The 15,152-nt window shown below is 33.4% G+C and overlaps 2 protein-coding genes across 2 annotated transcripts; one reads left to right on the top strand and one right to left on the bottom strand.

Annotated features, from left to right (window-relative positions):
• Positions 1–1,222: 1,222 nt before the first annotated feature.
• Positions 1,223–3,413, bottom strand: LOC103830232 (gibberellin 20 oxidase 4). The gene is made up of 3 exons (XM_009105981.3): positions 2,460–3,413; positions 2,018–2,339; positions 1,223–1,643 (listed from the first exon to the last, which is right to left on the bottom strand). Exons 1-3 carry the CDS (start codon positions 3,002–3,004, stop codon positions 1,377–1,379), a joined length of 1,134 nt encoding a protein of 377 aa, XP_009104229.1. The 5' UTR covers positions 3,005–3,413; the 3' UTR covers positions 1,223–1,376.
• Positions 3,414–10,579: 7,166 nt separating this feature from the next.
• Positions 10,580–13,926, top strand: LOC103830225 (serine/threonine-protein kinase tricorner). The gene is made up of 12 exons (XM_009105971.3): positions 10,580–10,947; positions 11,032–11,206; positions 11,277–11,360; positions 11,664–11,905; positions 11,992–12,220; positions 12,312–12,476; positions 12,578–12,709; positions 12,804–12,917; positions 13,057–13,104; positions 13,243–13,321; positions 13,454–13,510; positions 13,586–13,926. Exons 1-12 carry the CDS (start codon positions 10,760–10,762, stop codon positions 13,636–13,638), a joined length of 1,566 nt encoding a protein of 521 aa, XP_009104219.1. The 5' UTR covers positions 10,580–10,759; the 3' UTR covers positions 13,639–13,926.
• The last annotated feature ends 1,226 nt before the right edge of the window (positions 13,927–15,152 follow it).

The following is a 15,152-nucleotide window of genomic DNA, read 5'->3' as shown; positions in this document are numbered from 1 at the left end:
ATAATTTACTGTAAAATGGAGTGGGAAATGGAGTGATGAACAAACAAAAAAGTGAGTAATTGATTTTTTGTTTGTTCATCACTCCATTTTGCAGCAAATTATGGAGTGGGGTTGGAGATGCTCTTATGTTTTGGATTCACGCTTCCAAAACACTTATGTTTTGTTGGAATAGATAAAAAATACAAAATCATGTTTTTTTATATAAATCTAAAATTTAATTGTAATGAAATAGAGAAATAGAAATATACAAACATTAAAACTAAAATTATCTTTAAGTATTGAGGTTTTATTAGAGATATAAGATATATATTCAAATAATATTGTGTCAATTATTTATGAAATATTAAAAATAATTAATATAATAATTTCTAATAAAATTAATTTATGTGTATTTTGACAGTTTTAATATGAAATTATTTAAAATTATTATAAATGAATAAATTATTTATATTAAATTTGAATCATATATTTTTTTAATGAATTTTATAAAAAAATATTATATTCAAATATATATATATGGATATACGCTTCCAACGCGTACTGACTTCTTAATTTTTTTTTAAATCTCGCTTCTGCGCTTCCATAAATTTCCGATTCCGTGTACTCGCTTCTGATTCCATGTAACATAGGTTTAGAATGCTTTAATTAACATACACAATTTAAAATGTACTAGTTAATGTATTAGTGTTATATATATTCAATTTAAAAGTTAAACTGATTAAACAACCAAAAAATTATATTCATTTAAAGATACCATGTCCCTTGGGAGCCGAGCAAAGTTTTTGATAGATCTCACCAAACCATAAAAGTATACGGGTGAGCAAAAAAAAGGTAATATCTTGTCTCATCGGGTGCACCACATAGCACGTAAGTTTGAGGTTGATGTTCGAGAAACAACGGTGGTGAGACTTTCTCTCATTGCTAACAAGGTTAAAATAGAGTAACTAGATACTGAAAAATAAAAATCCCTATGAAGGTGTCACCAATATTCACCACCAGGTTTGAAAGAAATTGATTGTTCATAAAAGGTTTTCTTTAATAACAAGAAAGTTCTGGACCAGAAAGCCCGTACATATTCCTAGAGCAAAACCCATACCCAACTTCTTTGACCACTCACTTGGTCTTGTTAAAGTATGGTTGAAGAAATTGGGTCAGTGTTATCATGTCCCTAGTGCAGCATCTAGTTGTTTGCACTTTGGATAGTACTCAACCTACATATCGATTCATTGTCTTCCAAGGTCATTTATGGCTTAAATTGGATCAGAATGTCACTTTATTTAATACAGCACACAACTTAAAGAAAGAGAATGGGAAAAGCTCCTTAATGGTGTTTGAAGATAAACGAGGAAACTTAGGCTCTTAAAATAACTTTGCTCTTATCCTTCATTAGAGGTTTCCGCCTTTTTGAGCCATTTTGTGAACTCTTCAAGCGTGTTCTCGTCTGTTTTATAGTGTTTCTTTACGAACTCATGAAGCATAGACCATGTAAAATCTGGATACACTCTTTCACCTTCTAATTCCTCTGGTGGCTTCACCACTTTGTCCACTTTTGGAGATAGGAAGAATGCAATTGTCTTTCTTTCCGTCTCGCTATTCACTACCGCCTGATGCAAAGAACTCTTGTATATTCCGTTGGTAAGAGCCTATAATCAAAGCCCCGGGAAAAAGGGGGGAAAGACAAATTGTTTAAATTTCTTGTTATTATTAGTCTCGCTCGATTCTCAAACTATTCATAAATACTCAGCAAATTTATAAATTTCATGTAGTAAGAAACAAAATAAATAAATTCGACACTCCAATACATCCAAAAAATAATAATATTTATCTCTTTCATGCATTGATCATATCCCCCATAAGAATATTGTGTAAGTAGTCTCGACCTCAATATCTCTGCGAATTTTATTTCAAAATTTATTTGATTGCGTAAGAAAGAGTTAGTGAAGGTTGGGACTCCGATTTACTTATTGAAATAAATATTTCCTTCATTTATTGATCTTAACGGAAGAGGAAAACTTACCCTGAAAGTGTCGCCAATGTTAACCACCAACGCTTGAGGGTTAGGAGGGACAGAATGCCATTGGTTGTCCACTAAAACTTGAAGACCACTGACGTGGTCTTGTTGAAGTATGGTTAGAGAGGTTGGGTCGCAGTGTGGTCCTGTCCCTAGTACAACATCTGGTTGCTTGCACTTTGGATAGTAATTCAATCTCAATATCGATTCATTGTCTTCAAAAAAATCTTTGAAATGGCTTCTATTAAGGCCAAGACTCATTCCAAGAAGCTCCATGATCTTCAATGAGAGATTGCTCATGGCCTCGGCGTATTCTTGATATACCCTTCTGCATATATGTATGGAAAGAAACTATTAGTATCGATCTATACTCAGTTAGTCACTACATAACATAGAAACGCAAACGAACTAATTAAAATAAAATAAAAAGAAAGCGTCTTTTATATACCCAAAATCATTGTATCCGTCACCCATTTTTTCAATAATGAAATCTTTGACGATTTGAGAGTGGTTATCGGTCTTCTCCTCCGGGGAGAAAGAAAACGACAGCATTTCCTTCCAGGGTAGATTCTTCTTGTATTTCCCGAAATAGCTATTAGCGTAACCCCAGCTTTCACGCCACTCCCCCAGAGCCTTCTGTTTCTCACAAGTCGGTGACAAAAAGAATTTGTCCATAGATGTATAGGCACTGGACAGGAGCCTCTCATCGACTCCATGGTTGGTGACCAAGAAGAAACCATGTTGCTTTGCACCTTCTGCCACAAGTCTTGTAGCCTCCGAGACCAAGAATGGGTCCTCGGAGAGGAAGCCAGCAAGGTCAATGAGAGGGACTTGGAGGATTGGAACGTTTGGAGACGGTTTCTGATGGTCGGGCCATACAAACTCTTGAGGTACTTGGTTTTCTTGATCATGTAGGACCATTGAATCAAAGGTCGTCAAAAGGCTGTCTTCGGTTTCATTTACATTGAAAGGGAGCTTTGTGATGCATTCCATTTCGAGTGGAAATGAATAGATGTTACTGAAAAGAACAAGAACTTAAAAGGCCTTTTAAAAGATAAATAATGATTGATTTAGTGTTGTAGTGTACGAAAATGGAGAGAAAAGAGTGATATTTATAGGAGCGACAAGGAAACGTACCCCCAAGGAATAGTTACGTAAGCTGATCACGAGAAGTTCGTTTTAGTTTCTGATTTGATCTTAAAACGTTTTTTATCCATGTTTGTGAGCCAATCAAAACCTTTGCCTACTCATATATCATATAACGGTAACCTCACTATATGAAGACATGGCAGAATCTCAGTATACAAAGACATTTGTCAAAATACATTCTGTTGGTACTGATTGCGCGTCAAATTTCTTGAAAGATTTGTCTATTTCCTTCACTTTTTTGAACTCTAAGCATTTCAATTTTATAGAACGTGACACATAAAAAAAAGTTTCAGATTTGTTTCAATTAATTGCGTAAATATGTAACCAGTTCAGCTTTTTATTATCCAACTACAGTAGATGCTAAATACCCCACTTTATAGATTTTTTTAAAAAATTACTAAAAGTATATTAGATTTACATTGTTTTATAAAAATTAAAAATATGATGTCTACTTTTCCTTTAATTTTAGTTATAATAAAATTAGAAAATTTTAGTAAAATGGTAAAATAATTATATTGATTGTTTAAATAATAAATTTATCAAAAATACGAAAAATATTTTAAAACTGTGGCATATTCTACATGCGTTTTTTTTTTGTTAAATGCTTAATGCGTATAAATCATAATAAAGAAAAAATTGTTTGATATTTGTAACAACTAATCTTTGATATTTTAATAGGAGATTTCATGCGCCATACGCATATACAAAATATTTAAAAATGTTATATATAAATAAAATTTTCTATTTTTATATTTTACTTTTATTAGTTTAAAAAATAAAACCATAATGCATTTTTTTAGTTTGATTTATTCAAGTTTACTTTAACCCTTTAATTTTGCATTACTTAACTTTTAATAAATTTTAAATTTTTTAAAATAATTTAAATTGGTTATCTAAATCCTCAAAGATCTGAACCGAACACCAATTCCCAGAAAGACCCGAAAACGAACCCGAACTCTCACTCCTAATCACTATTATATATCATGTGTCATCATAGGTTACAAAAATATGTATTATCATATAATTATTCGTATTTTTTTTACGTACCATCAAATAAGTAATCTTATAATTAATAATATTTTATACGTACAATCATATAAATAATCACATATATCTATTTTATATTTCAATGTGAAATATTAAAACCATAATTTAAGTTGGTGTTTGAAATTGGGCTTTGTATTGTATATTTCTTATATATATTGAAAACATTTTTATAATGGTTATTGAAAAATATGTTAGTAAAAATTAATTTTTGAATGTATGTATATTTTTGAATGATTTTTTGATATAAATCAATTTTAAATTATTATTTTGATTTGAATATATATATCAAGTAACATAAGCCCGTTACTTTTTAATATAATGTAAAGAACTTCCAATTTTTTAAATAGCATAAGCCTATTACTTTTTTTTTCTAACTTACTGTTATCCATGTTTCCAAACAACATTATATTTATTTTTTACTATTATTATGTTTCCAAACAAAAGCTTACTTCTACTTTAATAAGATAAATGTGAAAGATAAATAACGATTCATGTAAATATTTCATTGAAGAACCAAAAGATTCTTTCGAATAATTTTTCATAAATTTTTTTCTCAGAACATAAGTTGATAATAAGGTTTTCACTAACCTAAATATATTTGGAATCAATTGGCTTATATTATTTGAAAAATTATGTAGCATATATATAGACACGAAACCGTATGTTTGTTGATTTCCTAATTTTCCTAAAACTTGACATCATTGTGGTATGTAACGTTAGAGACCATTTACATGTTTTTTATAAGGTCAGGGTTTTAAAACCCACAAAAAAGTCAGGGTTTGTTTTATGTTTTATGTAGAGGTCAGCGTTTCTTTATCCATTTTTCCTTATTTTGATGTCAAAATCACATTATTTTAGTGTAATTTCAAAACTAAAAGCATGTTTTTAACCACATTGACATTTATATTGTAAGAACATGTATATTGTAAAAACCTCTTTTGCATTATAATATTATAATATTAGAAATTTTGTTATTATTTAATATTATAATATAATAACAATAATTATTTGATATTTACAACATAAACATTTATTATTATGTAACTACATTACTAAAAAAAATTACAATGTTTTTTAAATAAATTTAAAATTTCAATAAATTTTAATAAAAATTAATTTTTATTATAAATATTTATTTATCTTTTTATTTAGATTAATATTTTATCAATAAAAATTTAGTAGTATTTATATTGTAAATAATGTCACACCAAGTTTTGTGTAATAGTATAGCTTTACACTAAAATAAATTTATTTTTAGTATTAGTTAGAAAAAGATTTGTCTGAAAACTAAACTTAGTGTTGGATTGAAGATGTCCTAAAAACAAACTCCAAAAATTTAAGAGTTTCTACTTCTTCAAATATTTTTTCTGTATTTGTTTTCTTATAATTTCAAGTATTTTACAGTGGTTTATGTCCTAATAGTTTTCTGATTTTAAATTATCACAAATAAAGTAATAAAATATTGAAATAAAGTAATAGAACATTAAAATATAGTGTATCAAGAACAAAAATGAACTCTTCGCAAAAGGCGATTTCCAGAATTCTCTTGGAGATTTCCAGATTTCTTTCAGAGATTTTACTCAATCGAAATTTCGATCATTATTAAAACTAATTCTTCCACATACAATCAGAGGAGCAGAATCAGGATCCATGAAGCTTTTACATTGGAATTGTCAAAGTTTGAGAAGTCTTTTAACAATTCCTCATATAAAAGATGTCAGGAAGAACCATGCTCCTGATATAATGCTTCTACTAGAAACTAAGAATGTAAATAGCCAAGCTAAAAATCTAGCAAAGGAATTATGTTATCAAAACTCTAAAATAGTTCCAGCTTGTGGTAGTAGCAGCAATGCAGTTTTTTCTGGAATGATTGGGTTAAGATCAGTTTCTTGGATAACTCTATTTATAGTGTACTAATATATCTATTGAAGAAGGCACCAATACTTTTTGGTTGTCATATATATATGGAAATCCAGTAAAAAGGTAAAGAGATTCTTAATGGCTTAAAATGATTCAGAGTTTGCAGGCTTTCTTCACAACAAGCCGAGACTAATGGTGGGAGATTTCAGTGACATCAAGTGTAATTCGGAAAAGCAAGGTGGCATTAGAAGGTCAGTCACTTCCTTAAGTTTATTTACCAGAATGCTAGCAGCTCTAGGTTTACAAGATCTAAAGACTTTTGGAACTAGATACACTTGGATGGGCAAGCGATCAAAATATACAATCATGTCCAAGCTTGATAGATATGTAGCAAATTGTGACTGGATTGAGATGTTTCCTAATGTACATGCTAACCTTCTCCCATGGATCGGTTCAGATCATAGACCAGTTCTCATAAATACTGATGGTGAAAAAGCAAAAAAAAACTAAACTCTTTCGTTATGACAGTTGTTGGAGAATGTATCCTGAATTGAAGCAAGTTGTCATCCAGGCCTGGAATCAAGATTGCTCGGACCTATCTTCAAGTGAGCTCCATCAGATCATCATCAAATGTCGCAAAGCCATATCTCGGTAGAGAAGCAAACAGAATGTCAACTCAGGTAAACTCATCCAACAATTGAAGGAAGAAATTCAGAAAGCCTATGATGAGCCATATATAGATTACAACTGTCTAGAGATTTAAAAAAACAGAGCTTCAATTTCAATACATGCTGGAAGAAGAATATTGGAGAAACAAAATTCGAGTCCTCTGGCTCAAAGCAAGTGATAGAAATACCATATATTTTCATGCGAAAACAAACAAATAAGCGGATTCAACATGATCATCAAAATCCAAAACGATCAAGGGAAGATACTGGCTAAAGCAAAGGATATCCAGTCTCAAATAATCAGCTATTTCCAGTCATTATATAAAAGCGATGGTGCTAACATCAGTCAAAAACTTCTTGATGGAATCCCCAGAACAGTTACATAGGAAATCAATGGAGATCTTACAAGGCCAGTTACGGAAGAGGAGATCATAAAGGCAATTTTTACAATGAATCCGGACAAGTCTCCAGGTCCTGATGGAATGACTGCAGGGTTCTATCAACAACACTAGGAAACCATCAAAGAAGGTGTGATCTCCCATGTTAAACTCTGCTTTGATCAATCCTATTTATTTCGAAACATCAATCACACCCACATATGCTTGATCCCTAAAATAGAAAACCATGTTACCATTAAGGACTTTATGCCTATTAGCTTGGCAAATTTCTCCTATAAATTGATTTCGAAGATATTGGCTGAGAGGCTTAAACCATGGTTACATGGCATTCTATCTGAGAATCAATCCGCTTTCATTCAGGATAGGCTCATCACGGATAATGTGTTAGTAGCACATGAGTTGATGCACTCTCTACATACAAAAAAAATTGAAAAATAAGTATATGACTCTCAAGTTAGACATAGCCAAGGCTTTTGACAAAGTTGAGTGGCATTTTTTTGATACAGTAATGATGCAGATGGGGTTCTGTTTGCAATGGAGAACATGGATAAAGATGTGTATCAGCACATTCACCTACTTTGTGCTTGTCAATGGAGAGAAATCAAGAGATATCATCCCAAAACGAGGCCTTCGTCAAGGTGGTCCCATATCACCATATTTATATATAATATGTACGGAGGGACTGTCAAGATTGATAAAACTTTACATCCAATCAAACAAAATCCATGGATTCAGAACATCTAGAAGTGGACCTTGCGATTCCCATCTGTTTTTTTTCAGATGATTCCTTGGTGTTTTGCAAAGCAACACACGAAGAAGCCCGAAATCTTGCTCACATTCTCCAACTCTATAAGCAAGCATCAGGTCAAGAGGTTAACTTCTCCAAATCGACTGTTACCTTTGACAAAGGTACACCTCTTCTGTTACAACAAACTCTGATGATTTAGGTATAACTAAATTAGGAGGATTTGGAAAATACCTAGGACTTCTAGAGTATCTAGGTAGAAATTGAAAGGAAGTCTTCCAATATATCACTCAAAGAATTCAAAATAAGCTAGACGGTAGGTACACCGGGTTTATGTCTCCAGTAAGGAACGAGGTTCTATTGAAAGCTGTTATTACTGCTCTTCCTGCATGTACAATGTCATGTTTCCTGTTGCCTAAAACTCCAGTTCTGGTGGTCAGCAACAAAGGAAAAATTCAAGATTCCTTGGCTTGCTTGGAATAAGATCACTTCTTCCAAAAGAGACGGTGGATTGAGATTCCGTGACATACTCGCTTTTAATAAGGCCTTGTTGGCAAAGCAAGCATGGAGAATGATAACATGTCCGTCATCTCTATTAGCCAGAGTTTATAAATCTAAATACTTCAAGAAGGTGGATCTCATGGAAGCTGAAAGTTACTCATCGTCTAGTTATGCATGGAGGAGCATAATTTAAGTAAAACCGCTGCTCAAGCAAGGTCTAATATGGATAATAGAGAGTTGCAAAAAAAGTTAAATTCTGGAAGGATAACGGGCTCCCATGTGGAAGACTTCCAAACCCATTGAACTTAGAGAGTGTACCTGAACAAAATTCACTAGTCAAATAATTTTTTCATTTCAGGAACTAGAGAATGTGATGCTACGAAACTGAAAAGTCTTCTGGAGGAGGATGACGTGAATGATATCCTCAGTATTAGACCGAGCATCACCAATGGACATGATATACTTCATTGGACTTACAAATCTAATGGAGTATATTCAGTCAAAACATGATATCACAGTCAGCGCATCATAGATTCTAAACAGAATCAAATCTCTCAGGTTCCTGCTTCTCCCACTCTTGTCTTTAAAAATAAAATCCCTGCCAAAATTTGGAGAACTAACATTCCTCCTAAGCTTTAATTTTTTTGGTGGAAAATCCTTAACAATGGATTACCTGTTGCTGAGAACATAAGGAAAAGAGGGATCCAAATTCCTAAAGACTGTCAAGTCTGTGGAGAAGAAACTGAAACCTTATCACACATGATTTTTGGGTGTCGGGTGGCCAAAGAAATATGGTCTGTGGCGGGAGTTAATATTGTTAGTGGAAAAAATCAAGAGCATACAATTATACATACTATGCTTGATTTCTTTCACACCGGCCAGAGTGAACCTCATAATAATTGGCCATGTTTTCTTGGCCGGATAATATGGAAGATGCGTAACAAACTTCTCTTTGAAAACAAGAGAGGTCACATCATTAATGTTATAAATGCAGCGAACTTGGAGTATAAACTTGGATAGAGGCTGTATCTCAAAGCAACAATAACACTTCGCAAAGAAGCGCTTCATGCATAAGCTCAGTTCAGCATCTTCACCAAGATACTAAACATTATTGTATGACTGATGCTTCCCGCAAATCGTCAGCTGACAAAGCTGGCGTTGGGTGGTCCTTACACAGCAGGCAAGGCACTCTACAAATCCAGGAAAGTGCTGCAATACAACCTACGATCTCCCGGTTGGTAGCAGAAGCTTGAGCCATGCTTTTAGTAGTTCAGCAAATGATCAGGCTATATTACAAGAAGGTCATGTTGATTACTGATTGTCAGGCACTACTGAGAAGATTGAGACAGGTACAACAATGGAGTGACCATAAGAGACGAGTATTAGACATCAATGATGCAATGCCCATAATTCATGATATATGGAACCTAGCTAAAAATAATGACTTCAAATTCTCTTATGTCTCTCGTGCTTGTACTCACAATCTTGCAAATAAAGTCAGGATAAGTAATCAAAGTTATGTAATATTCTGGAGTCTATGCCTCCTTGGACTCTGTTACCAACACTAAATAAGATCAAAATGTTGACAAAAAAAAAGAACATTAAAACATAACACATGATCCAATTACATTTCAAAACATCAAGACCCAAAATTCAAGAAATAATTTTGTTTATTGAACAAAACCAAAGTATGAAAAGTGTACCTAAGAGGTAGCTTTTCTTGGATTCCTATTTGGATGGTTTTTTTAATATTGAACTGGTACATAAACGTTAGAATAATACTGCTACTCAACCGGTGAAAACACAACAAACAAAAAAGAAGCATAGTCGAGTGGAATTTATGGATGTACAACTATTGTCAAACTATTAAACCATTTTTTATCTAACATCAGCAAACAATACAGAGAGGATATTAGAGTACACTTCGATAAACATCTACTTATTATTATTGAAGTATATATACGAAAATTAAAAGAAACAAATATTGAAATGTTCCCACAGGGAGATCCAAACCTTCCGCTGACACAAAGTCAGAAGAACGATGATTAAAGTTTTGCTTCAAATTATTCCATATATAATGAACTCTCTAAATTTTTTTTAAAAAAATCTATTAATTATTTATGTAATACTAGTTTATTATTATAATAATAATAATAACTAATAATAATTAAAAAAAGAAACAGAGCAGGAGACAGCTCTGGTCTTCGTAAATAGTCCACGTTCTTCCTCCTTTCCATCTTTGAACAGCTCATTTTAGATCTCTCCTCGATTGATTCCTCTTTCTTCATTATTATCCTCTCACTCTTCTTCTCCTCATCTTTCTTCACAATCACCAATCTCGTCTTCTTCCCCTTCTCTCTCCACGCCGATCTGCTTCGAAATGGAAGGAGGTGCCGATGGAACCGTCCGCGTCGGTGGTCTGAACTCCAAGCCTGGTCGCGGGCTCGAATTGGAGTCCGATTCCGCGGTTTCCTCCCCGGTGACGCGTCAGAAAGCAGCCGCCGCGAAGCAATTCATCGAGAACCATTACAAGAATTACCTGCAAGGCTTGCACGAGCGTATGGAGAGGTTCGTAGCACCAGTTTCTGAGGGTTGACTTGACTTTTGTTTGACTTGAGAGGATTTGATTCTGTTAATGTTTTGTTTCCACAGACGCAGAGAGTTTCAGAGGAAAGTGCAGGAAGCTCAGCTACCTGTTGAGGAACAGGACGAGATGATGCGGAATCTGGCTCGTCGGGAGACTGAGTACATGAGGCTTCAGAGACGTAAGATTGGGATTGATGACTTCGAGCTCTTGACTGTTATAGGCAAAGGTGCCTTTGGTGAGGTAACAGAGAGATCTGTGTGATTTCTCTACAAATTGGCATGTTTTACTTAAGGATTGTGTTTAATCGCAGGTTAGATTATGCCGTTTGAGATCTACAGGCGAGGTTTATGCCATGAAGAAGTTGAAAAAAACTGATATGCTTAGCCGTGGACAGGTACCTACTTTGTTGTTTTTTTGTTCTATGAGGAACCGTAACATGTGTTAGAGTAGTAGTAAGTGGACAATTGCTGCAAACAGAGTTTGACCTACTGACTAAAACTCAGATCTAAGGGATTAGATGGTTTGAGGGCCTTCGGATCCTAAACCTTTTTTGTCATTTTAAAGAATAATAATTTTGATGCCAGACAAGAGCTTGAGAGTAATCACAGTATCATTGGATTGCTTCAGTTTCTGTTTTGCAAGTTTTTTTTTTCTTTTATTTTACTTGTTTTGCTGTCCTCTTTTCTCTTCTCTATAGGTTGAGCATGTAAGGTCTGAAAGGAACTTACTTGCGGAGGTTGACAGCCGTTATATTGTGAAGCTTTTCTACTCTTTTCAAGATTCTGAATGTTTGTATCTTATCATGGAGTATTTACCTGGAGGTGACATCATGACTTTACTCATGAGAGAAGACATTCTCGCCGAAGATGTTGCTCGCTTTTATATTGCTGAGAGCATCCTTGCTATCCATTCAATCCATCATCACAACTATGTTCACAGGTATAAAAATAATAAGTGTTGACGCTGGTCTTCTTTTATGAATTATAGCTGGTTCTTAATTTGTGTTTGTATCTTTTTGCCTTTAGGGACATTAAACCTGATAATTTGATACTGGACAAGAGTGGGCATTTAAAGCTTTCAGATTTTGGTCTATGTAAGCCACTAGATGAGAAGTATTCTTCACTGCTATTAGAAGACGAAGAAATGCTTTCTCAGGAAGCAGAGAGCCAGTCAGGAAAATCAGACTCTGACAAAGCACCCTGGCAAATGCCTAAAGAGCAGTTGCTGCAATGGAAGCGCAATCGCCGTGCATTGGTACATATGCTTCTTCTCTAATTGGATCACATAGGTTTACTCATTTTTTGCTAGACTGTAAATGTAAAGATAAATTATTAATTTCTTTCAGGCTTATTCAACCGTTGGAACTCTTGATTACATGGCTCCAGAAGTACTACTAAAGAAAGGATATGGAATGGAATGTGACTGGTGGTCGCTCGGAGCAATTCTGTATGAGATGTTAGTGGGTTATCCCCCATTCTGTTCTGATGACCCCCGTATAACATGCCGCAAGGTAGGTGTATATAGATATACATGGTTAGTCGTGGATGCATTTTTATTATCTATAGTAAAATATTTATGCTTACTTACAAATATCTGTACTTACTTCCTCAGATAATTAATTGGAGGGTATGTTTGAAATTCCCTGAAGAACCGAAAATATCAGATGAAGCTAGGGACTTGATTTGTCGCTTGCTATGTGATGTTGAGTCAAGGTTGGGAACCAGAGGTGCTGAGGAGATAAAGGTGAGACTTGTGAAAAGGATATGTAAATATGCACTTCGTTTTCCTTGCTTTTCAGCCTTGAGATCATTGAAATTCGGTTTTGTTATTGTTTCAGACTCATCCGTGGTTCAATGGCACCCAATGGGACAAACTGTATGAAATGGAGGCAGCTTACAGACCAACTGTTGATGGAGAACTAGACACACAAAATTTTGAGAAGTTCCCTGAAGTAAGTAATTGTTATGAAATTTTCTGGCTTTGATTAATTGGTGAACCATAAACTTGTGTTAAAGCTCCTAAAACAAACTTAAAGAGACGTCTGGTATCCTCATCAAGTTTTTTTTTTGTTTTTATATAAAATCTTGTAGGTTGAAGGATCGGCATCTGAAGCACCACAAGTTGGTCCTTGGAGAAAGGTAACGCACTCCACTTAATTCCTTTAGTACAATCTGTGTTTTGGAATGTCTCAGGACATGATAAAGCTAGCAGGTTTTTTTTTTCTGAAATGGTTTACATAGTAGCTTTTGGTGCTAACTTGTTGATTGGTTGAGCAGATGTTGACGTCCAAGGACAATAACTTCATAGGATTTACGTTTAAGAAGTCAGACATCACAAGATCAATGGAAAATACAGGTGCCTCTTCTTTCTTTCTTTATTGATCAATGTGATTTCCGTATAACTTGGTCTTTAAGCTAAGAGTTTTCTATTGAGAGAAGGTCGAAAAGTTGATATACATCTAAGTTTAATCCCTGACATTGAATGTAGGTACGGACATGAAACCAAATGGATCAGGGGACGCCCCGTCATTGATATCATTGTTAGGTACGTAACAAAATATAGTAAACCGCCACAGCCAGTATGTGTTTGCTTTAGTGACAGTTTCTATATTATTTTCAGGTCGGATCAATATGGAAGAAGCTGAAAGTGGTGAGTTAAACCAAAAGACATAGAGAGATACAAAAAAAAAATTGTTCTTTTTATATCCGTTTGCAGTTGTTTTCTAATCATTTGGCAGAGGCGATGAAGGCGATGGTAGTTTTGTAAACCACATACATGGCTTATATGATGGTTCATAAAACTTCTATTTGGTTCTCTTTTCATTTCTTTTGTAACATATTTTGTATTTTTCTTCTTTGGTCTATAAGAGAAACTGTAAAGAATGGAAGAACCATTTCTGTGGGGACATGTTCACATATTCAATTTAAAGCATAGAAATGAAACTTTGCTTTTCTGCCATACTTGTCCATCTCCTCCGATTTACTCGGTTTTTAAATTATTGTTCGGTTTTTATCGATTACGTCTGTAACATACTCAAGATCTGGTTAACCTGAAGAGAAAACGGGACAGAGTGACGCCTAGAACTACTTTCTGGATTCTTTGATTCAACAAGCTCAAAGTGGACAAAATTTGGAGAATCAGTAGTAAGAAGTTCTTATTTGTTAATTAATCATGTGATTAGTTGACCGCAGAAGAAAAAGCAAGTAGTAATTAAATAATGAGTATTTAGTGGATTTTCTTTTGGGACATTTGTGGATATCTGAATTGCTTATGTTTAATATCCGCGTCTTGAACATTATATAGAAAAATTATTTTATATATTATATATTTTTATATATTATGAAATAATAAATATGTATTGAATAATTAAAAAGTCGGTAATTATTATATATATATAATTAAATTGGTATGAATATATAAAAAAAAATTATTAATCCAAATAATAAATTATTTTATTTGATAGAATATATAATTGAATTTAAATGATATTAACATATATAGTATATTTTGTAATATTAATATCTATTAAATTGAGTTGTCAATGTTTGTTCAAGGGTTTTATCAAAAAAAATTGTTCAAAGTAAATTTCAAAATTAAAATATTTATGTATTTTATACGATATATTGTTTAATTTAAAATAATTTATATATATATATATATATATCTTATAATCTTAATAATTAACTAAATTATACTTTTTACTTATATGGCTTTGTAATCATTTGTATCTTGTCATAAGAAAAATTTTAAACCATGAATCACAAAATTTGACTACGAGACTTTCAACACTTTTAGTAATTTATGATCGTTTTAAAAATTTCAAAATATAACATATACACAATTTCTATTACTCAAGCTTGAGGTGGTCTAGGTAACCAGACCGGAATAGATCAACCAACGAAATAAATTTCTCTATGAAAGGACCTCGCAGTCCTAGCTAAAGAATCTGAAATCTGATTTTGCGCTCGTAGAATATGAGTGATTTTGAAGTCTGGGAAGCATATCTTCGGAGTCGCTATCCTCTTTAATTATGTTACAAAGTTTGGCTAAGCATGAGACTCCTTTATCATGGAGATCAAATCTTTGCAGTCCGTTCCAAAGCTTTGACATGTCGAATATTGAAGCATGCTCTCCATTGCCCATCGCAATGCTCTCCATCGCTAATCGCAATACTCCTACCTCCGAA

Source organism: Brassica rapa, chromosome A01, assembly GCF_000309985.2.
Source record: "Brassica rapa cultivar Chiifu-401-42 chromosome A01, CAAS_Brap_v3.01, whole genome shotgun sequence".
Taxonomy (NCBI): domain Eukaryota; kingdom Viridiplantae; phylum Streptophyta; class Magnoliopsida; order Brassicales; family Brassicaceae; genus Brassica; species Brassica rapa.
Note: the sequence above shows the minus strand (reverse complement) of the source record. Positions and strands in the feature narration are given on the sequence as shown.

Coding starts and splice junctions, on each gene's coding strand:
- LOC103830232 (XM_009105981.3), bottom strand. CDS start 3,004: ATGGAATGCATCACAAAGCTCCCTTTCAATGTAAATGAAACCGAAGAC. Junction 2,340..2,459: donor GACGGATACAATGATTTTGG/GTATATAAAAGA, acceptor ACATATATGCAG/AAGGGTATATCAAGAATACG. Junction 1,644..2,017: donor ACATTGGCGACACTTTCAGG/GTAAGTTTTCCT, acceptor CTTTGATTATAG/GCTCTTACCAACGGAATATA.
- LOC103830225 (XM_009105971.3), top strand. CDS start 10,760: ATGGAAGGAGGTGCCGATGGAACCGTCCGCGTCGGTGGTCTGAACTCC. Junction 11,906..11,991: donor CATCACAACTATGTTCACAG/GTATAAAAATAA, acceptor TTTTGCCTTTAG/GGACATTAAACCTGATAATT. Junction 12,477..12,577: donor CCCGTATAACATGCCGCAAG/GTAGGTGTATAT, acceptor TTACTTCCTCAG/ATAATTAATTGGAGGGTATG.